This window comes from Rhinatrema bivittatum, chromosome 1 (assembly GCF_901001135.1).
Source record: "Rhinatrema bivittatum chromosome 1, aRhiBiv1.1, whole genome shotgun sequence".
In the NCBI taxonomy this organism is placed as follows: Eukaryota; Metazoa; Chordata; class Amphibia; order Gymnophiona; family Rhinatrematidae; genus Rhinatrema; species Rhinatrema bivittatum.
This window is the reverse complement of record NC_042615.1, coordinates 271,526,107-271,548,680: the sequence shown is the minus strand read 5'-3', so window position 1 is coordinate 271,548,680 and position 22,574 is coordinate 271,526,107. Positions and strand designations below refer to the sequence as shown.

The window sequence follows — 22,574 nt, the reverse complement described above, 5'->3', positions numbered from 1 at the left end:
GGGGCAACACCACGCTCCTCGCATCAGGCCTCAAATCTCCAGACCCACACATACGCTAAAGACAGAGAACTTCTGCCTGTGAAGCAAGGTGGTAATTACTGCCATCAAATAGCCATGCTTCATCAGGTGAGCCCTCTCAAGGGTCAAACCGGATCCTCGAGAAGGACTGGAGTGGTGAGAGGTAAGGGAGGGGCTCCACCAAAAGCCTTCGCATGTCTGCATACCACTGATGCCTGGGCCAATCCAGAGCTATAGGACTAATTCCCTGTGGTGCTCGATCCTGCGAATGACCCTGCCCAGCAGGGGCCATGGAGGGAAGGCATATAGTAAATCCTCTTCTGGCCAAGTCTGAACTAGGACGTCGATCCTCAGGGACCACTGATCTCTTCTGCAACTCAGAAATCTGGGAACTTTCGCATTGTAAGATGTGGCCAGCAGGTCAATGGATGTGAGGCCCCAGTGATCTACCACCAGCCTAAAGGCTTTGGCCAACAACACCCATTCTCCTGGATCGACTCTCCCTGCTTAGAAAGCCTGCTCGGATGTTGTCTTTTCCTGCAATATGAGAGGCTGAGATCATCTGTAGATGTAATTCCGCCCATTCCATAAGGAGATCTATCTCCAGTGACATTTGTTGGCTCTTGGTTCCCCTTAGCGGTTGATGTAGGCTACCATTGTGTTGTCCGACATTACGCGAACCGCCTGACTCTGGAGAATGTGGCTGAACTGTAGACATGCCAATCTCACTGCTCAGGCTTCCAGGCAGTTTATGTTCCAGAGCACCTCTTCCTTGGTCCAACGCCCCTGGTCTGTCAGTTCCTGACAGTGTGCTCCCCAACCTAGGAGGCTCGCGTCTTTTGTGAGGACCAGTCAGTTCGGCAGGGACAAGTTTACACCCTTGCCCAGGTGAGCTTCCTGTAGCCACCACTGGAGCAGAGAACATAATTCCATCGATAGGTGGAGGCGAATCAAATAGTCTTGAGACAGCAGGTTCCAACGTGACAGCAGGGAGAACTAATGTCACGTGTGCCCTCACTCAAAGTACTACCTCCAGGGTTGACACCATCAAATAGAGGACCTGAAGATATGCCCCAAGGTGTGAGGAGCTATCGCGTTCGTCAACTGATGCATTTGGGACATAAACTTCTTTATCCATGAGGGCAGGAAGATGACCTTGCCTGTTTGATGTTGATCCAGACTCTCAGATATTCCAAGGACTGGGAGGGCTTGAGACTGCTTTTGTCCATGTTTTCAACCCAACCAAGCTCCTGAAGCAGGGACTTCACCCTGCTGGGCACCGGAGACATTATTCCAATGACTTTGCCCGGATCAACCAGTCATCCAAGTACAGGTGCACCGGGATTCCCTCTTTCCTCAGTGCCGCCGCTGCCACCACATCTTGGAAAATGTTCTGGGGGCAGTGGCCAGGCCGAAGGGCAGCACCCGAACTGATAATGGCGGCCCAGTACCACAAAGTGTAGGAAGCGCTGATGTTCTTGCTGCATTGGAATATGAAGGTAGGTCTCTGAAAGGTCCAGGGAAGTTAAGAACTCTCCCAGTTATACAGACATTATCAGGGAACGCAGAGTTTCCACGGGGAAATGAACTACTTGCAGGTGTCTGTTGACACTCTTAAGGTCTAGGATGGGGCGAAAGGAGCCCTCCTTCTTGGGTATGATGAAATAGATGGAATAATGCCCCGTATTTTCCTGGGGCGCAGGTACTGAATTATAGCCCTCAATTTGAGAAGTCTTATCAAGGTAGACTCCACTGCCTGCTTCTTTATTTATTTATTTATTTATTTAAAGGATTTATATACCGGAAGTTCCTGTATAATATACATATCACCCCGGTTTACAGAGAACAGTAACTATCGCTTCATTTAGCGGTTTACATTGAACATAATTAATCTAAGTAACAGAATAGTATATAATATTGCTAAACAGTTAATAAATAACATGCGAGTTAATAAGTAAATAACATTGAACATAATTAATCCAAGTAACAGAATAGTATATAATATTGCATATGCTTAAGTACAGTTCAGTATTGATCTCTTCAGGAAGATATATGCTGGGGAAAAAGATGGAGAATATGAAATGTCTTTCTTCTTGCTCTTAGCTCTAAGGGAATGCTTGTTTGAACAACCAAGTCTTAAGTTTCTTTTTAAATGTAGCGTGGCATGGTTCAAGGCGAAGGTCCGGAGGAAGCGAGTTCCAGAGTGCTGGGAGTGGCAAGGAGACGACATGAACATGTCCCGAGGAGAGAAATTCCAGCCTGTATCTTCTCATATAACATCCAGTTCCTATTTGTCAAACGTGATCTTGACCCTCCACTGGTAGAAGAGGGATAATCGACCTAGCTCCTCGTTCCATGGATGGGTCGGCAAAACTTCATTGAGGAGTTCGGGCCAAAGCTGAACCTGCCCCTCTCTTGGGCTGTCTACTCCAAAAAGACCGAGACCTCCCTGAGGACCAAGACATCTGAAATGTCAAGTTTCTGTAGGGCTGAAAGCATTGGGAGCCTCTCGATCAACCTCTCATAAACGAGGGGTGTTGTAGCTGCTCTCTCTTACCTTCCGGTAGCCGGGGCACTGGAGATTCACCCCCTTACTGGCCAGCTTTTCCAATTCACTTCTGAAGAGGAGTGATCCTTAAAGGGCAACTTTGTGAGGTTTACCTTAGAGGTCGCGTCTGCTGACCAATTTCACAGCCATAGCTGTCTTCTGGCCACTACCACTGAGGCCACTCCTCTGGCCGAGGTACGGACTAGGTCAGAGCCTGCGTCAGCTAAAGAGGCAGCAGCGGGCTCCATGGCTTCTCTGGATTATGCTCCTGAGTCATCCACCTTTTTAAAGAGGAGCAGGCATGAGCAAGCCACCAGGGCACAACAGGAAGCAATCTGTAAAGTCATTGCTGTTGCGTCAAAGGCTTACTTAAGGAAGGATTCCATCCGCCTATCATGTGCGTCCTTTAAGGCCGCTCCTTTCTCCACTGGGATAGTTCTTCACTTCAAAGCGGCACAGACCAGTGTATCCACAGCATTCTCTCACCGCCAGATCCAGTGGGTATAGAGCTTCTAATGCTCGACCACCTTTAAAACTTGCTTCAGAGGCATCCCATTCCATGTCAATTAACTTTTGGATGGCTTCCAGCATCAGAAAATAGCAAGAGGCTTTTTGTAGACACCAGAATGGGATTCTTCTTTAGCTCAGTCATAAGAGTCCACCCCAGGAACTCAGTGTCTTCAGGGTCTGGGAAACCAGGGCCAGCAAATCATCTCTATGGAAAAAAAGTAACAGTCTGATATGGCTTCAAACCTGATGGGATTTCCCCATCATCCAAGGAATCTGGAACCCCTTCTTCGTCCGTGCTCTTTTAGTCCCTGCCAAGAATACCCTTGGTGAGTTGAGGCATGTCTCAAGGCCTGCCAATAGGGCTGGGATAAGGAGGCCCTACCGGCTGGGGTTCTGTCTGGACAGGGGCAAGTGAAGCAGACTGTGCCTGTACGAAGGCTTGAAGACCATGAAAAACTTCCACCCAAGAGAAGGCAGTCAGGTCCATTCCTAGCCCAGGAGGTACTGGGGTAGGCGCCGCTGGATTTCCCTCTCCCATGGAAGACCCAGCCCCGAGATTACTCGGCTCTGGGGTATTTCTGGTTAAGGTTGTGGCTGACCCATCCTCAGAGTGGGAGGATCCGGGCTTAGTAAAATCTGTCAAAGCCAACTCTCCCTGGGCCTCCTCATAGTGCTGACATAAGTAAGAATCAAGGTCAGACTGCGTAGCTCTAATATAACAGGCAGCACAGAGAGAATGGCATTTATATTTCTTTGCTGCAAGAGCCATTAAGGATGGTAACTACTGGCTCGCACTTAAAATTTTGTGCGCACAGATTTCGGACGCCTACGTGGGCCGTGGCAAGGCACTTGCACAGCCCGTGCGCCTGATTTTACCTAAATTCAGCGCCTAGAGAGATGTGCGCATAAGTGCACGCGCAACGTTACACGTACAGCGCATGCACAGAACCAGAACGCACCACGCATACCGATGCTCTATGGTTGGCAGTAGAAGACTTATAAAAACGTGTGCAAGATGGCACCACCATGACCTACCACACAGTATGTCTGAGCCTAAAGCGGGGCCTAGCCCTCCAGGGGGAGGGGCCCACTCGACTCACTTGGAAGCCCACTTCCCCTTACTCCGAAAATATCTGGAAAACGTCGGTGCGGCACGCCAAGCAAGAAGACGGGAGGAAAACTTACCGAAACTCCTCTAACATCTTTCAATTGAAAGGAATCTTTTTTTTTTTTTTTAAACTTACATGGGCTCAGCACTTACCGACTGAGTACAGAGACGGTCTTCTGGCTGCGGGGGGAGAGGGTTTTGGCCGTCACTGCCATGCTCGGCTTCCTGCACTCGCTGCCTTTCAGCTGCTTCAGCAGCGAAGTCCATGCTGGGAACCTGCTACTGGACCTCAGGAATTCCCAACTGAGGGAGGGGCCCTTTAGGTATCACTGCAGGAGAGCAGGACTCAATCTTTCTCCAATTTCAAAGTAGAATTTCTTCTTCTAAAGGGCACAGTGATCCCAATAAAGAAAGCATGTCCACCTCTGCTAGGATATGGAGAGATACTGAAGGGCTGAGGTCACACTGCAGTGGTGTATCTAGGGTGAGGTCAGCTTTGAAATCTGACTCAGCTCCATCTGTTAGCAGGGGAGCATATAACCCACTGGTCCTGAGTCCATCTGGTTACATGCTAGGAAAATGGCCAGATTGGCTTTTTACTATAAACAATCATGCAACCTAGTTTAGGGACTGGAAATGTACAACTGAAAAAAATCTATATGTCTTATCAGTGAAATCATTTGAGAGAGAGTTTTATGCTGGTGCTTTGCGTAGCACTCTGCCAGTCTCTCTCTCCATAAGGCCTTATTATGTTATTTTGTACCATTTAATAAAGAATTTTCTCCACAGCTGTTGGCTCTAAACATCTATTTCAGTAACTACATCAACCTTGTGCCACTGCTCTGCACAGTTTACTGCATTTACTGATACAGCCTCTAACTCTTACCTCTACAGTGTTGACTCTGACTTCAGCATTATCCTTCTCAGCTTTGAGCTCCAGCTCGATGTTCAGTAGGGCAATCTTTGGAGACTCATATTTTTTAGGCTGCATTTCAAAGCCAGCATAGGAGAATGTTTTCTTAAAGGCTACTCCAGCCACCAACCGAGATTCCTGAAAGAACAATTTTGGAAATTTGTAAACTATATCATATGCAGACTTCTGAAGGCACTATGCTACCTCAGTGAATCTTAAAAAAAACCCCAGAGCTTTTATTTAGAGTGCATTAAAGATCCCATGGAACATTGAGGGCAGGTAGTAAACCTAACTTAGAATATTTCTGTACCACATTTTTCCAATGAAAACTGTTGAAGGTGGTTTACAAAATCAGTGGCATAAAATACAGACAGTAAAATATACGTTAATATAACCAAGTATGATAGATTGTGTAGCCTAACCACGTCTAATACACTGAGGAAAATCTGGGCTTTCCCAATTATGTGTTTAGAACATCCCTCAAAATGAAAAGATTCATTTTCCAAATACATTGGAGAAGCTCAGTCCACTCAAAAAGCATAAAACAGTTTATTTCTAAATTCAGATATGTCGGAAGAGCACAGAAAGGAAAAACATACTTCCAGAGCACCTCCCTGGACTTTCTTGATGCCAATCATTTTGAGCTGAAGGAGATCATCAAGCATGGTGACTGCATCTACTACCATCCTCGAAAAGAAATCCTTCTGTAGAGCAATAAGTTTGGAGCTCAGAGCTGTGGCGGCACACTTCTCCAGCAGACGCCTCTGTTCGCTAAGAAATAAGTTAGTGAAAAACCAAAAGTACTCAGCAAAAAAAATCTGGAAACACTTTTCTTTATAGGAGAAAGGAATTCAATGTAGTACTTTGTCTGGAAAAAATGGCACACAAGTCCAGCAATTACTCAGAGCAGAGGGACATTTTTGGACTTATCTATTCAAATCCAAAATGACCTAATCATGTCTCTGGCTGACCAATTCAGGAGAACTGTAATAAAGTCCTTTACTGATATTGCCAACTTTCAACAAATCAGTGATGTAGATTATAAACTACTAATGTACACTGCATGATCTACAGTCAATTGGATTCCAAACTGGTATGAAGAAACTTACTCTCTATCTTCTTTCTTCACGGTGACAGCAATTGCTTTAATTTTGTTTACAGCCTACCAAGAGACAAAAATTATATTACCATTTAAAATTATGTTGGCAAGAACTATTTACCTGGGACTAATTAAACCATGCTTTAAAAAGATCAATACCACAGCAAATAAGACTGCAAAAATATATGCAATCATAACATTTGTAAATTAACAACTTTTAGTCTGTCCTTAATGGCATAACCAAAATATATCCCTCCTAATCATACTCATTCCTATTTGTAACAATTCAGGGACCCGAGGGTATCACCGCAGGAGAGTGGGGCTCGTCTTCAGGTAGGTTTTTCCTTGAAATTTTGGTTTTTGAATTTGGTTCGAATGCTGTGAGAGCGGGCAGATAGTCCCTAACTGCTATGGAGACGGAAAAAACTGAAGAGCTGCACTTCCTGCAGGGGTATATATACTAGGGGCTGACGTCAGATTGAAATCTGATCCGTCTCCAACTGCTAACAGGAGTACACTATACCCATTGGTCCTGAGTCCATCTGCTACACGCTAGGAAATTTTTGTTTCTACCAAAATATGGATGTGATCCACTGTCATACAACACTTACTTAACCAAACTAACTTCCAATTTTCTGAAAATAAATATTTTTTTTAAATAAATTAAATTTCAATTTTCCTCCAAGCACCCTTATTTCAAATTGTATTTCACAGAGTGCAGGTTTATATGAATGTTATTTTTAGTTAAATATTAAGGTTTTTCCCTCTTCTCCAGTAAATAGGTTGTTGAATGACACCGGCAGTTTTAAACCCCAAACAATCCATATGCACACTCCTTGAGAGCAAGGAATAACTATAAAAAGCCCAGTAAGGAGAAATTGTGTCTTACCTGTTAATTTTCTTTCCTTTACTTCTGCAACACTAATCAGAAACAGATGGGTTTGTCCTCTCATTCAGCCACTGGAGTCCAGAATTTTGTTTTGGGTTTTTTTTTTTAATGACATCACTGGCATATATGTCACTAATAGAGCCAGTGTAGTCAATTTGTCAAAGCTAATAAATTAGCTAATAGAACTAAATAATTATAAAAACCATTACTTCTCAATAAGAGGAAACAAATTTGCATCTCTAGAATTCTGAAGCCTTAAGGCAATAAATATCATTTAAGCAATTTACCATAAGGAAAAAACTAAATTCACTATTAAAAATGACAGGGTAGGTTTTCAGACTGGTGTCGCAGAAGTAAAAGGAAAGGAAATTAACAGGTAAGACAAAATTTCTCCTTCTTTTGACTTCTGCTCCAGAGAGAGGTACAGATGGGAAGTACCAAAGCCCATATAACTAGGGTGGGGTGGATGATCATCCCACTTTTAAGACAGTTGCTCGAAAACCCGACTCCTGCCTTGCAAGAACATCCAACCTGTAATTAAATTAATTTATACAAATTTTTATTCCAATATGCAAATCTTTGTTTCACAAATGGACCCAAAGTTGTCCACGTCGCTGCTTAACAGATATCAACTGGATCTGTTTCCCTTTCTGCCCATGATGTAGATTGTACTCTTGTCGAATGCACCTTAAGAAACTCAGGTTTGCGTCCTTGTACCAAATATACTGAATATATGGCTTCTTTTATCCACCTTGAAATGGTTGCTTTTGAAGCCACCTCATCTTTGTGTTTTCCTCCAAACACCACAATCTATTTTCTGAAAATCCGCTGTTATATGCAAATTTATTTTCAGACGAGTTTAAGATCTAAAAATTTCAAGTTTTCCTCATCACCTCTCCATTCCTGGTGGACGAACAAGATTTACTCCATTCCAAAAACATATATCTTTATTTGAAGCTATAGTTAAATCTTTAACTCTCTCTCAGAAGCCTGATATTGCTACATGTACCTTCAATGAATTAAATGCCAAACCTTTATCTAAACCTTTTTGTAAAAACTCAAATACATCCTTAATTTGAAACTTCCAGGGAGATATATTAACTTGATCACAAAGCATTTCAAACGCCTTCCATATTCGTATATATGCTAAAGACGTTCTCTTCTTTGAGTGCAAAATCATTACTGTTAATAAAGTTGAATATCCCCTTCTGAGCAACTACAACCTTTCATGAGCTGTGCTGTAAGTAAAAAGAGAGACAGGACCTGGTTGAATAAAACTGGTGTCTAAAAAATTTCAACAGCTGATCGATTAACAACCTCCTTAGGTCTGCATACCATGGAATTCTTGGCCAATCTGGACCTACTAAAACTACTTTTACACCTTCCTTCTCTTAAAAAAAAAAAAAGTTCAACCTATTAAGGGCCATGTGGAAAACACATATCAGCCCCTCCTTCAGCCAAGATTGCACCAAAGCAACTACTGCTTTGCTCTCAAACTCCTTGCATCCACTTTTAAAACCTCTTTACCTTCCTGTTCTTGTTTTGAAGCCAGACTGATCTGATGACCTCCCCAACAATGTACTATTAACTGATAAACCCGCTGACTTAGCTTAGAGAGGTATACTTGTACACTGTCCTGTCATGTGTCTTGCTGAGAATTGAATCAAATTGTTCTCCACCCAAACAGCAGAGCTGTCTCCTCAGCTGTTCCCTAAGTTCAAGTTCCTCCCTGCTTGTTTACATATGCTGATGCCATAGAATTGTCACTTAGATTAAAGGTTGAAAGTGGATCAGGGCCAGGCTTATTGCTAGTTTCCAACCAAATTATGTTCCACAAAATCTCTCTCTTTGACCAACATGCTTACTTGTATTGGCCTTGACAATGGACATCCCAGCTTCAGACAGGCATCCGTTGATAGAACTATTCACTCTGGATCCTCCAAGGAAACTCCCTTCTGAAGATTCAAAGTGTTTGCCCAGCAACCTTGGCTCTCTCTTACTGAAACTGAGAGGGGCAACAGACATTCTATCCCTGAGGTTGTGACTTCCATTTCATTAACAGGACTGTTTGCAATAGTTTCATATAGGCTTTTTCATTCAAGGGAACAAATACAATGTGGAGGCATAAATCTCAGAAGCTGAAGATAATCCCATGTTTTTTGAGCCATTTGCCTTGTAAATTTCTGTACTTGTGACTGAATCTTGAGAATTCTTTTTGTGGTCAATGAAACCCAACCTGTGAGAATATTGAAATGGGCCCCTAAGTGCTCTATTTCTTGAGTCGTAATTACATTTCTTTTCTCAAAAGTAGACTATCCAACCAATCTCTAAAGAATAAATACCACATGATTCAATACTCTTACACTTTCTACAAATGATTTGCTACTGATGCCAAACGTCTAAATAAGGATGCACAATTATACCCTCTCTTCTGAAATATGCTGCCATTACAATCATCACTTTGGTAAATGGACTTGGCGCTGTTGCTAAACCGAAAGGCAATGCCCTAAACTGAAAATGCTTCTCTAAAATGCAAAAGCAGAGATATTTGACTACTCTCTGTAATAGGGATATGAAAATAAGCTTCCTTTAAATTGAGAGATGTCTTGTATTCTTTTCTTACTGCAAAGACCACTAACCGAGGGTCTCCATATGAAAGTGTTATTTATTCTATACCGTCATTCTATTAGACAATCACAATGGTTCACAGAGTTCACATTCATAAATTAAAATAAGACCAAATACATACAGGAGGCACTGTTCCGCCGTGCTGAGAAATGACTGCATGATTTGTGAGCTCTGATCCTCCCAAGATATCATATTATTAAACCGTGATTAAGGACTTCTTTGCTGCACCAAACCAAGATCTTGGCAAGTGGATGCTGCCCGATGGCTACCAGAAAAAGAACGGCGGATCTTAAGCAATATGCGTTCAGCAAATTACCATCGGAAATAGCATCCGGAGACGACAAACTGACTAATACCAGGCTGAAGGCCTCGAATGAATAAGTCATGGAGGCCGCGGTGCCTGCCTCGCCTACACCCCCCCCAATTCATTACACAAACTTGGAGACCTGCCATAGCGAACAGAATCGAGGGAGTGGTTTATGCGTGCAGACATGAGGCAGCATAAAACAGAACTTTTAGCATCCAGAGAGCTGCCATCATCATCTGAGGTGTCCGGGTCCCTATCAGGGAAATTCTTGGTTAGGCGAGGCATGTCTCGAGGCATCCGAGTAGGGCCGGGAGGATCTTGTGCTTCCAGCAAGGGTTGAGCCCGGGACGGAGCAGAGGCTGATAGCACCTGAACAAAGGCTTGCAGCCCTTGGAAAAACTCTAACCAGGAGGTCCCTGGGTCCATGTTAATCCCAGGGGGAGTCAGAATAGGGGCCCATGAGGTGCCCTCTTGTGGAGAAGCCATCTCGGAGTTGCATAGATCCGGGGAGCTACAATATGTAGCTACAATACGTGCCTCATTGTAAACCGTTGTGATGGTGCTGTACTAAACAACGGTATAGAAAAGATTTTAAATAAATAAATAAATAAATAAGTAAGTAGTAGTTCTGGACCCATCTTTAGACAGTGAGAGACCGGGCTTTGGTCCCCCTGGGCTTCTTCGCAATGCTGACATAGGCAGGACTCCGGTTCAGGCTGCACGGCTCATATGTGGCAGGCTGTGCAAAGAGTGCCTTCTGGCCTTATTGGACGCCGGTGCCATTGTCTCTATGTCTAGGCGCACAGGTAATGAGCTTCAATGCGTGCGTGTAGTTGTGCACGCGGCTGTATTGGACGCGCACAAGTTAGGCGCATCGGCCGTCCAGCCTACCCCGCATGTACCACCGGTCGAGAAGGAAAATGGCGAAGACAAACATCCCCCCCCCCCCCTGGAGGGTCTCCACGAGTGTGGACCCTTGCACCGGATTGTGGCCTAGCCCAACCAAGGCTGCTCAACCCAATCGGGCTCCTTTTCCTCGCCGGAAGAAAGAGGAGGAATCGGTACGGCAATTCGAGCTCTGGAGACCGGAGACCTGAATTTAAAAGTTTTCTGCTTACCTGCTTGGCACTTACCGATCGTGTGCAGACGATCTCCAGCTGCGGGTGGAGAGGGTTTTACCTTCACCGTTGCACTCTGTTATGCACCTGCTACCTTTCAGCCACTCTGGGGGCTAAGTCCATGCCGGGAACCGGCTACCAGACCAAGGCTCACCTCTGAGGGATATCGAAAATCAACTCAGGAATTCTCAACTGGGGGAGGGACCCTTAGGTATCACCGCAGGACAGTGGAGCTCGATCTTTAAGTAATTTGTCTTCTTGCTGTATTTTTCCTAACCACTGTGCTAGTGTGTGAGATAGTGTTCGCATCTGCTAGGAGATGGAGAAATACTGACGTCAGCTTTGAAATCTGACTCAGTCTCCCATCTACTAGCCGAGGAACACATAACCCACTGGTCCTGAGTCCATCTGGCTACCCGTTAGGAAACAGTGGCTATTTTCTAGTCAACTTGATTAATAGCAGGTAATGGACTTCTCCTCCAAGAACTTATCCAAACCTTTTTTAAACCCAGCTGCACCTAACTGCACTAACCACATCCCAGGGCAACAAATTCCAGAGTTTAATTGTGCGTGAGTGAAACAATAACTTTCTTCAATTAGTTTTAAATATGCTTACATGCTAACTTCATGGAGTGCCCGCTAGTATTTCTATTATCTGAAAGAGTAAATAACCGATTCACATCTACCTGTTCTAGACCTCTCATGAATTTTAAACAGCTCTATCATATCCCCCCCTCAGCCATCTCTTCTCCAAGCTGAACAGTCCTAACCTCTTTAGTCTTTCCTCATAGGGGAGCTGTTCCAACCCTTTATCATTTTGTTGCCCTTCTCTGTACCTTCTCCATTGCAACTATATCTTTTTTGAGATGCGGTGACCAGAACTGTACACAGTATTCAAGGTGCGGTCTCACCATGGAGCGATACAGAGGCATTATGACATTTTCCGTTTTATTCATCATTCCCTTCCTAATAATTCCTAACACTGTTTGCTTTTTTGACAGCCACAGCACAGTGAGTCGACAATGTATTATCCACTATGATACCTAGATCTCTTTCCTGGATAGTATCTCCTAATATGGAACCTAACATTATGTAACTATAGCATGGGTTATTTTTCCCTATATGCATCACCTTGCACTTATCCACATGAAATTTCATCTGCCATTTGGATGCCCAATTTTCCAGTTTCACAACATCCTCCTGCAATTTATCCCAATCTGCTTGTGATTTAACTACTCTGAATAATTTTGTATTATCTGCAAATTTGATTACCTCACTCGTATTCCTTTCCAGATCATTTATAAATATATTGAAAAGCACGGGTCCCAGTACAGAACCCTGAGGCACTCCATTTGCCCACCAGCTCCACTGAGAAAATTGTCCATTTAATCCTTACTCTCTGCTTCCTGTCTTTTAACCAGTTTCTAATCCACGAAAGGACATTGCCACCTATCCCAAGACTTTTTACTTTTCTAGAAAGCCTCTCATGAGGAACTTTGTCAAATGCCTTCTGAAAATCCAAATACACATCTACCGGTTCACTTTTACCTACATGTTTAACAACACCTTAAAAAAAAGTGAAGTAAATTTGTGAGCAAGACTTGCCTTGGGTAAAACCATGCTGACTTTGTTCCATTAAACAATGCCTGTCTATATGTTCTGTAATTTTGATCTTTAGAACACTTTCCACTATTTTCCCTGGCACTGAAGTTAGGCTAACTGGTCTGTAGTTTCCTGGATCGTCCTGGAGCCCTTTTTTAAATATTGGGGTTACATTAGCCACCCTCCAGTCTTCAGATATAAGGATGATTTTAATGATAGGTTACAAATTTTTACTAACAGATCTGAAATTTCATTTTTTGTTCCTTCAGAACCCTGGGGTGTATACCATCCAGTCCAGGTGATTTACTACCCTTCAGTTTGTCAATCAGGCCTATCACATCTTCTTGGTTCACCATGATTTGGTTCAGTCCATCTGAATCATTACACATGAAAATCTTCTCTGGAATGGGTATCTCCCCAACATCCTCTTCAGTGAACACATAAGCAAAGAAATAGATTAATCTTTCTGCGATGGCCTTATCTTCTCTAAGTGCCCCTTTAACCCCTCGATCATCTAACGGTCCCACTGACTCCCTCGTAGGCTTTTTGCTTCAGATATATTTTTTAAAGTTTTTACTGTAAGTTTTTGCCTCTGCGGCCAACTTCTTTTCAAATTCTCTCTTAGCCTGTCTTATCTATGTCTTACATTTAACTTGCCAACGCTTATGCTTTATCCTATTCTCTTTTGTTGGATCCTTCTTCCAATTTTTGAATGAAGATCTTTTGGCTAAAATAGCCTCTTTCACCTCACCTTTTAACCATGCCGGTAATCCTTTTGCCTTCCTTCCATCTTTCTTAATGTGTGGAATACATCTGGACTGTGCTTATAGGATTTTTTTTTTTTTTTTTTTTTTAACAATGTCCATACCTCTTGCCTTTGAGGCTGCTCCTTTCAGATTTTTCTAATTATGTTTCTCATTTTATTATAGTTTCCTTTTTGAAAGTTTAGCACTAAAGCAGTGGATTTGCTTATTGTCCTCCTTCCAGCCACCTTTTCTGCAGAACACGTGGGAGGAAAAGCTTTTCACAGACCTGGCTAACTTTGTGACATATCTATTTATTATAATGTCCAAGACCCAAGGGTCTGAAGTAATGTGAATCCACTCTGAAATATTTAAGCCTGCCCTCCTATTGGTGTTATCCACAGACCTGGTTATCTCTGGGAACTGGAGAAATTACTTACCTGATAATTTTGTTTTCTTTACTGTAGACAGATGGACTCAAGACCAATGGGTTATGTGCTCCCCTGCTAGCAGATGGAGACTGAGTGAGGTTTCAAAGCTGACGCAACCTTAGATATAGCTCTGCAGTGACCTCAGCCACTCAGTATTCTCTTCAAAAGACATTGTGGACCTACTATTGAAAAACATGAGTAAAATCGGGATATTTAAAAAAAAAAACCCAAAAAAATAACTTAATAACTTGATTAAAAACTTAATTTTAAAAACTGGTGACCGTAACCTTACTCAACCAAATGTAAGCATTGAATACCAGCAATATTATAGATGCCCTGATCTAGGGATAGGGCTACAGCTTACCCACAACCTCTTGGAATAGATATTCAACTCATGGGCAATTCCTTGGTACAGTTCATGGGCAGCCGTGGGCGGGATTCTGAGTCCATCTATCTACACTAAGGAAAACAAAATTATCAGGTAAGTAATTTCTCCATTTCCTAGCGTGCAGCCAGATGGACTCAGGACAATTGGGATGTAGAAAAGCTATTCCCGAATGGGACAGGAGGCTGCCCGTGGTCCAGTTAGCACCACCCTTGTAAAGGCTGCGTCCTCTCGGGTTTGGACATCCAGGTGATAGAATCTGGAAAGGTGTGTAAGGACCTCGCTGCCTGCTCGACAGATGTCAACAGGAGAAAGTAGCTTAGCTTCTTGCCCAGGTGGGCCCTAGTGGAATGAGCTTTGACCTGAAGGGGTAAAGGATTCCCTGCTTCTACATAAGCTCCGTGATCACTTTTTCTTGATCCAGCGAGTTATGGTAGCTCACAAAGCCGCTTTGCCTTGTTTCCTTCCACCGTGAAGAACAAACAAGCGGTGAGTCTTGCGCACCCGGTTCTGAAAGTTCCAGATACCGTACTAAGAGCCTACTGATGTTCAAATGGTGTAGGAGGTGGTAGTCTTCGATATCCTTGCGTCTATCAAGGGACAGTAAGGAAATGGACTGGTTCAGGTGAAACTCCGAGACTACTTCTGGTAAGGAAGGAATGATGCGAAGCTGTAACATTCCTGGAATAAACCGGAGGAACAACTCCCGACATGACAGCACCTGTAGCTCAGAGATGAGATGAAACGAGTATATCGCCACCCAAGAATACAGTTTTCAGCGTTAACAAGCACAGAGACAGACTGCGCAGTGGCCGAAAGGAAGGCCCTGCTAAAAAGCCCAATACTATATTGAGGTTTCATAGGGGAACTGGCCCCTTTTAAGGGTGGTTGGAGGTGTTTAACCCCTTTTAGGAAACGGGCCAGGTCCAGATGCGTCAACAGGTGGATTCTGTTCACTTCGCCCCCTGAAAGGGAGAGCGCCGCCACCTGGACCTTCAAGAAGATGAGGGACAACCCTTTGTTCAGGCCAACCTGTAAAAATTCCAGAATCATGGGGATCTTGGTTGTCTGAGGAGGCAACCCATGTTCCTCGCACCAGGCCTCAAATATTCTCCAGATTCGCACATATGCCAGAGATGTCAAGAACGTCTGTGCACGGAAGCAAGGTGGCGAATACATCCACGCTTCGTCAAGCAAGCCCTCTCTCAAGGGCCAGACCGTAAGACAAAACAAAGTTGGGTCCTCGTGAAGGATCGGACCTTGATGGAGAAGGTCTCCTGTGCAGGGGGAGGCCTCCACCAGAAGCCTCCATGTCTGCATACCACGGGGAGTCTAGGCCAATCCGGGGACCCCAGAAGGACTAATCCTCTGTGGCTTTTGATTTTGCGAATGACCTTACCCAGCAGATGATACGGAGGGAACACACACAGTAAGTCCTCCTCTAGCCAGGTCTGGGCAAGGGCATCAAACCTTTGAGCGCTGATCTCTTCTATGACTGAAGAATCGGAGGACCTTCGCATTGTGAGATATGGCCAGTAGGTCGATGGATGCGAGGGCCCTAGCGATCTCTAAGGAGCTGGAAGGCTCTGGTCGACAATGCCCATTCCCTTGGATCCAGACTCTCCCTGCTGAGAAAGTCTGCTCTGACTTAGTCTTTTCCCACAATTCGGAGGCCGAGATCCCCTGTAGATTTAACTCTGCCCATTCCATAAAGGGGTCTATCTCCAGAGACACTTGGTGGCTTTTGGTTCCTCCCCTGGCGGTTGATGTAGGCTACCGTTATTGCATTGTCTGACATCACGCGGACTGCCTGTCCCCTGGAGCCTGTGGCTGAATTTCAGACACACTAATCTGACAGCTCGGGCTTCCAGGTGGTTTGTGTTCCAGCATGCCTCTTTCCTTGGTCCATTGACCCTGGGTTGTCAATTCCTGACAGTGAGCTCCCCATCCTTGGAAGCTCTCGTCCGTCGTGAGGATTAGCCAGTTCAGTGAGGATATGCTTATACCCTTGCTTAGGAGAACTTCCTGTAATCATCACTGGAGCCAAGAACATACTTCCATCGGTAGGTGGAGGTGAATCGCACGGTCTTGAGACAGTGGGTTCCAACATGAAGGCAGGGAGCGTTGGAGTGGCCGCACGTGTGCCCTCTCCCATGGTATTACCTCCAGGGTTGATGCCATCAGGCCGACGATCTGGAGATAGCTCCACACCCTGGGGCGCAGTGTGTTCTTCAACCGATGCATATGGCACATCAGTTTCCTTATCCTCGAGGGAGGAAGACTTTGTCCTGCTTGGTGTCGAACCAGACTCCCAGGTACTCTAAGGACTGGGTGGGCTTGAGGCTGCTCTTGTCCATGTTCACGACCCAACTGAGTTCCTGAAGCAGGGACCTGACCCTGCTGGTCACCTGGAGGCTCTCTTCCAACGACTTCGCCCGAATCAGCCAGTCGTCTAAGTAAGAGTGCACTAGGATCCTCTCTTTCCTCAGTGCCATCGCCACAAACACACCATAATTTTGGAGAATGTTCTGGGGGCAGTTGCCAGGCTGAAGGGCAATGCCAGAACTGATAATGGCGGCCCAGTACCGCAAGTATAGGAAATGCTAGTGGTCTTGATGGATTGGGATATGAAGGTAGGCCTCAGAGAGGTCCAGGGAGGTTAAGTACTCTCCCGGTTGTACGGCTATTATGACAGAGCGAAGAGTTTCCATGCGGAAGTGAATTATCCACAGATAACGATTGACACCCTTGAGATCCAGGATGGGTTGGAATGAACCCTCCTTTCTGGGTACAATGAAGTAGATGGAATAATGCCCAGTATTTTCTGTGGGGTGATGAAGACTGCTCACATGACTGAATCTCATTTGCTTTGCCAATTTACCAGATTTGTTTTTTCTGCTGCGCAGCAACAGACAGAGCAGATGGGAGAATCAGCTGACAGATGCTTACCTCCACAGACCAGAGTAGCATTTTGTTTTCTCACTTATGGTAAGCCTTTTTGCTTTACCTTCAACAAAACAATTGGATAAATTACTTCCTGATAATTTCGTTTTCCTTAGTGTAGCCAGATGGACTCAGGACCAATGGGATGTACAAAAGCTACCCCCGAACCGGGGTGGGAGGCTGCCCGTGGCCCGCTTATTAGTACTGCCCTTGCGAATGCTGTGTCCTCCTGAGCCTGATCATCCAGGCGGGTAGAACCTAGAGAAGGTGTGGATGGAGGACCATGTTGACACCCGCCGAGATCTGTCGGGCAGCAACAACTTGGTTCCCGCCAGGACATTGCCTGGGCTCTAGTGGAATGGGCCTTGATTTGTAGAGGTGGCGGCTTGCCTGCCTCTACGTAGGCCGCCGTGATCACTTCCTTTGATCCAACGGGCTATGGTTGCCCGCGTAGGCCACTTCACCCTTGTTTCTTCCCACTGTGAAGGACAATAGGTGGTCCGTCTTTCGTATGGATTCAAGTCCTTTCCAGGTTCTCGGACTAGGAGTCTGCAGACGTTAAGGTGGCGAAGGTGACGAGATTCCTTCCGAGACCTTATGCTCGTCTGGCGATGGCAGCGAGATGTTTGGTTTAGATGGAAGGGAGAAACCACTTTTGGGAGGAAAGAGGTGACCGTGCGTAGCTGTATGGATCCCGTGTGAACCTGAGGAACGGTTTTCTCGACAGAACCGTGCTTGAAGTTCGGAGATGCGACAGGCCAAACAGACTGCCACTAGACATGCAGTCTTCAATGTTAGTAGTCGAGGGACAGACTTCGGATGGTATGAAGAAGGCTCCCGCTAGGAAGTCTAGGACTAGGCAGATTCCAGAGAGGCAACCGCCACTTTAGGGGTGGTCGGATCTGTTTGACCCCTTTCAGGAAGCAGGAGACGTCCGTGTGAGAGGCTAGGCTGCCGCCCTCCACCTTGGCTCTGTAGCATGCCAACGTGGCACCTGCACCTTGATGGAGTTGAGAGACAAACCCCTTCTGTAAGCTGTTCTGCAGGAATTCCAGAATCGTGGGAATGTTGACTGTCCGCGGGAGGATGTCGCAGTCTTCACACCATGCTTCGAAAATTCTCCAAATCCTTATGTATGTTAGAGATGTGGAAAACTTGCATGCTTGGAGCAGGGTGTCAATCACTGCCCCAAGTATCCGCTCTTCTTCAGGCGAGTCCTCTCAATGGCCAAACCGTAAGAGAGAAGGGGGGAAGGAGAGAAGACCCGGAGAGGTGTTTGAACAGCGGAATTTGCCTCTTACGAGGGTGAGGACACGTCCCGGCCTGATTGGATTTACCTCTGACGTCATCAGAAAGGCGATGGTAGGCCTTAAAACCGCCCCTTTCTGCAACTTCTTCAGGGGAAGGAGAGAGGAGAGAGGACCCGGAGAGGTGTTTGAACAGCGGAATTTGCCTCTTACGAGGGTGAGGACACGTCCCGGCCTGATTGGATTTACCCCTGACGTCATCAGAAAGGCGACGGTAGGCCTTAAAACCGCTCCTTTCTGCGGCGCGCAGCTGCCGCCGGCGCGCTGCCGAAGCCGGGCACGCGGCTTTGCCTGAGATTCGGCAAACTTTTACAGTTTTCCACCAATCGTAAGTACTATTCTTAATTTTAAAAAACTCTCTCTCTCTGCTCCTCTCTGAGTACCCTCGTTAGACAACTCCTATAATCAGTTATTGGATTTAAGAGACTTTGGGAAGGTAGAAACCTTGAAATAAATAATTTTAGAAAACATATGCCACACTCGAAAAGGAAAGCAAGGATTAGGGAGTTGGGGGTTGGACCCCAGACCCCAGTTACCTTGCAACCTACGATTGAAGGTTTCATGCTTCCAGCAGTGGCTTAGATAACTGCACGGCAGTCCTTGGCATTCAATCCAGAGGAGCGTGTGGATTGTTCGCCGGTCACACAAGTCAGCTTAAGTCCCGGAGCGCCGTCTACCCCCCTTTTTCCCTCAGGAGTATTAATAACACCAGAAAGACGAACAAATGACAGAGAAGTTTCTCTAGTCATAAGTGACTCTATCCCGGAGCCAGAAGTTGTTGGGTTCACGGAGGGCATTATGCGGGGGAATGAAGTATCGATCTCCCCTGAAATCATAGCCTCTACGCCTAGAGAGAAAATTTCAACATCAAGGGAATCAATTAATCTTGTGGATACCCAACGAACTGAGTTTACTATATTGCGCCCAGCTATTCCTAAACCTACTGAAATTACCATGGACTCCATATGGACTGCAATAATGGTTTTAGAAAAGTCAGTATCTTCTCTTGTTGATGTCACCTCTAGTTTGGTAGGGAAAATTCACCCCATGGAATTAGTATTTCCACAAATACGCAAAATATAGCTCAATTAGAACAAAAGGTTTTCTACTTTACAAACTAATCAAATACAACTGATTAAGTCTGACAATTCAGCAAAGAAAGCTAGAGAATATTGAAAACTCAATTAGATATTTGAACTTTCGTATACTTAATTTTCCTTTATTTGAAAAGATTTCTCCTTTAGAATTGTTCAAAAAGTACTTGATGGAAGTATTAAAAATTCCTAAAGAATTGATGCCTACACTGGCAAAAATTTATACGACAAAAACTGTTTCGATAACATCAACTGATCAAGCGCCTGATTTAGACTTGGATCTGACACAATTCTTAGAAACATCAGGGGAAATAAAACCTACTAAAAGAGGAACTATGTTCATACAATGTGTTTTTGCACAAGACAGAGAAATGATATTAAAAGCTTTTTTCCGCAATAGAAAGATACCTTTTTTGGGACAGTCCATATGGGTTTTTCCAGATGTTACACGTTCCACTTAGGAACGTAGGAAAAGATTTCTTTCATTGCAAAATGAAGTTGTGGGCATGGGAGCCAAGTTTAGTCTTAGGTTCCCATGCCAATGTATAGTGAATAAACAAGGGGTTAAGAATGTATTTTTTGAACCTGATCAGTTACAAATCTTTTTAAACTCAGGTTCCTTGGTAAGTCCAAATCAAGGTATATCTTGAATTACGGTTTGAAAATGATAAATGCCACTAATGTCTCTATTTCCAATATTACAACAGATAAGATTTCTAAATTTCTTTGATCGCTCAAGATAGGAATTGTCTTGCGTTTCATTAATATTACATGGAAAAATGTTGCAGTTAACTCACTTTATGTATAATGTAGTAATACTGTTTCTTAGATAGATATTTGTTTAAAGATTGTAAACTGCATAATCCATTGTATTTTTTCTTATAAGTTTACCTGTATGGAAGGTTAAAAATTCTATAAATAAAAATTAAAAAAAAAAAAAACCGTAAGAGAGAATAGAGTTGGGTCTTCGTGGAGGATCAGATCCCTGTGTGGAGGTAGAGGGAGAGGGCTCCCTGTCAGTAGTCTTCGCATGTCTGCGTACCACGGCCTTCTTGGCCAGTCTGGAGCCACTAGAAGTACTGGTCCCTGTGGTGTTCTATCTTGCAGATGGATCCCGCCCAGTAGCGGCCCTGGAGGGAAGGCGTATAAGCAGGATTTCTTGTGGCCAGGCCTGGACGAGGGCATTGATCTCTTGGGATTATGGTTCCCATCTGCGACTGAAGAAGTTGGGAACTTGGGCGTTGGAGCAAGTTGCCAGGAGATCCATGGCTGGTGTTCCCCAGTGGTTTACTATCAACTGTAAGGCTGTGGTCAACATTTTCCATTCCCCTGGGTCTAGACTTTCTCTGCTGAGGTAATCCACAGTGACGTTGTCTTTTCCCACGATGTGGGTGGCTGAGATCTCTTGTAGGTTTGATTCCGCCCACGCAATTAGGGGGTCAATTTCCAGGGACACCTGTTGGCTCCTGGTTCCTCCCTGGCGGTTGAGGTAGGCAACTGTTGAGGCGTTGTCAGACATGACTGACCGATTTGCCCCGGAGTCTGTGCCTGAACCGTAGGCAGGCTAACCTGACTGCCCATGCTTCTAGTCAGTTGATGTTCCATCCCAACTCTTCCTTGTCCCATTACCCCTGTGCGGTCAGTTCCTGGCAGTGGCTCCCCAGGTCGGCAGTGATAGCCTTATTCCCTTGCTCAGATGGTCTTCTTGTAGCCACCATTGTAGCTGGGTTCAAACTTCCTCCGGGAGCTGGAGGCGAACGGAGTAGTTCTGGGACATCGGATTCTATCGTGACAGTAGGGAACGCTGTAGGGCTCGCATGTGAGCTCTTGCCCATGGAACCACTTCCAGTGTGGATGTCATGAGACAGAGGACTTGGAGGTAGTCCCAACTTGGGGCAAAGACTGCTTAACAGGTTTTGCAATTGGTTCATCAGTTTTGTTCTCCTTGTAGGAGTCAGAATGATCTTGTGTCGAACCGGACTCCCAGGTATTTCAGAGACTGGGAGGGCTGCAGACAGCTCGTTTGTGTTGACCACCCACCCAAGGTTCTCCAGTAGAGTTTTGACTCTGGTGGTCGCCTGATTTCTTTCCTGTGGGGATTTTGCCCTGATCAGCCAATCGTCCAGATATGGGTGTACGAGGATTCCTTCTTTCCTCAGTGTTGCTGCCACTACCACCATGATTTTGGTGAACGTTCGGGGTGCTGTGGCTAGCCCAAAGGGTAGTGCCTGGAACTGGTAGTGGTGGTCCAGGATCGCGAAGCGTAGAAAATGCTGATGCTCGTGATGGACCAGGATGTGCAGGTAGGCTTCTGACAGATCCAGAGATGTCAGGAATTCTCCCGGCTGTATCACCCTTATAACCAAGCGTAGGGTTTTCATGCAGAAGCGAGGGACCCTCAGGTGGCGGTTGACGGACCCGAGGTCCAGGATGGGACGGAATGTGCCCTCTTTCTTGGTAACAATAAAATAGATGGAATAGTGCCCAGTATTTTGTTGCGTGGGCACCGGCGTTATGGTCTTTAAGTCGAACAATTTGGTCAGTGTGGATTCCACTGCCATCTTCCTGACAGGGTCGTGGCAGGGAGATTTCACAAACTTGACCGGAGGGATGTTGTGGAAGTCCAAGTAATATCCCTCTCGAATGATGGTTAGGACTCACTTGTCCGAAGTTCTTTCGACCCATCTTTGGTAGAATAGGGCATGCCTGCCCCCTATGACTTCTTCCTGTGGATGGGTTGGCTGATTTTCATTGTGGGGTGCGGCTGCGGCCTGGATCAGAGCCAGCTCCCCTTTTGTTGTGCTTGTTCCGAAAGGACTGGCCCCTGCCTGCAGGGCGAGATGCTTGATATTACTTTTGTACGGTTTGAAGTATTGTGATCCCCTACTCTTAGATGTTCGGGTGGGGGGGGGGGGGGGGTGGGGGGGCACT

At 45.2% G+C, this 22,574-nt stretch overlaps 1 protein-coding gene across 1 annotated transcript in view; it reads right to left on the bottom strand.

The window, feature by feature from the left end:
* Window positions 1–22,574, bottom strand: part of CCT7 (chaperonin containing TCP1 subunit 7) — a 75,048-nt gene that overhangs the window by 32,495 nt on the left and 19,979 nt on the right. The window contains exons 5-7 of the mRNA XM_029594638.1: window positions 6,207–6,259; window positions 5,697–5,868; window positions 5,071–5,235 (exon numbers count right to left, since the gene is read on the bottom strand). Of these exons, the coding sequence (XP_029450498.1) occupies window positions 5,071–5,235; window positions 5,697–5,868; window positions 6,207–6,259 (390 nt within the window). The remainder of the gene's footprint in view (window positions 1–5,070; window positions 5,236–5,696; window positions 5,869–6,206; window positions 6,260–22,574) is intronic.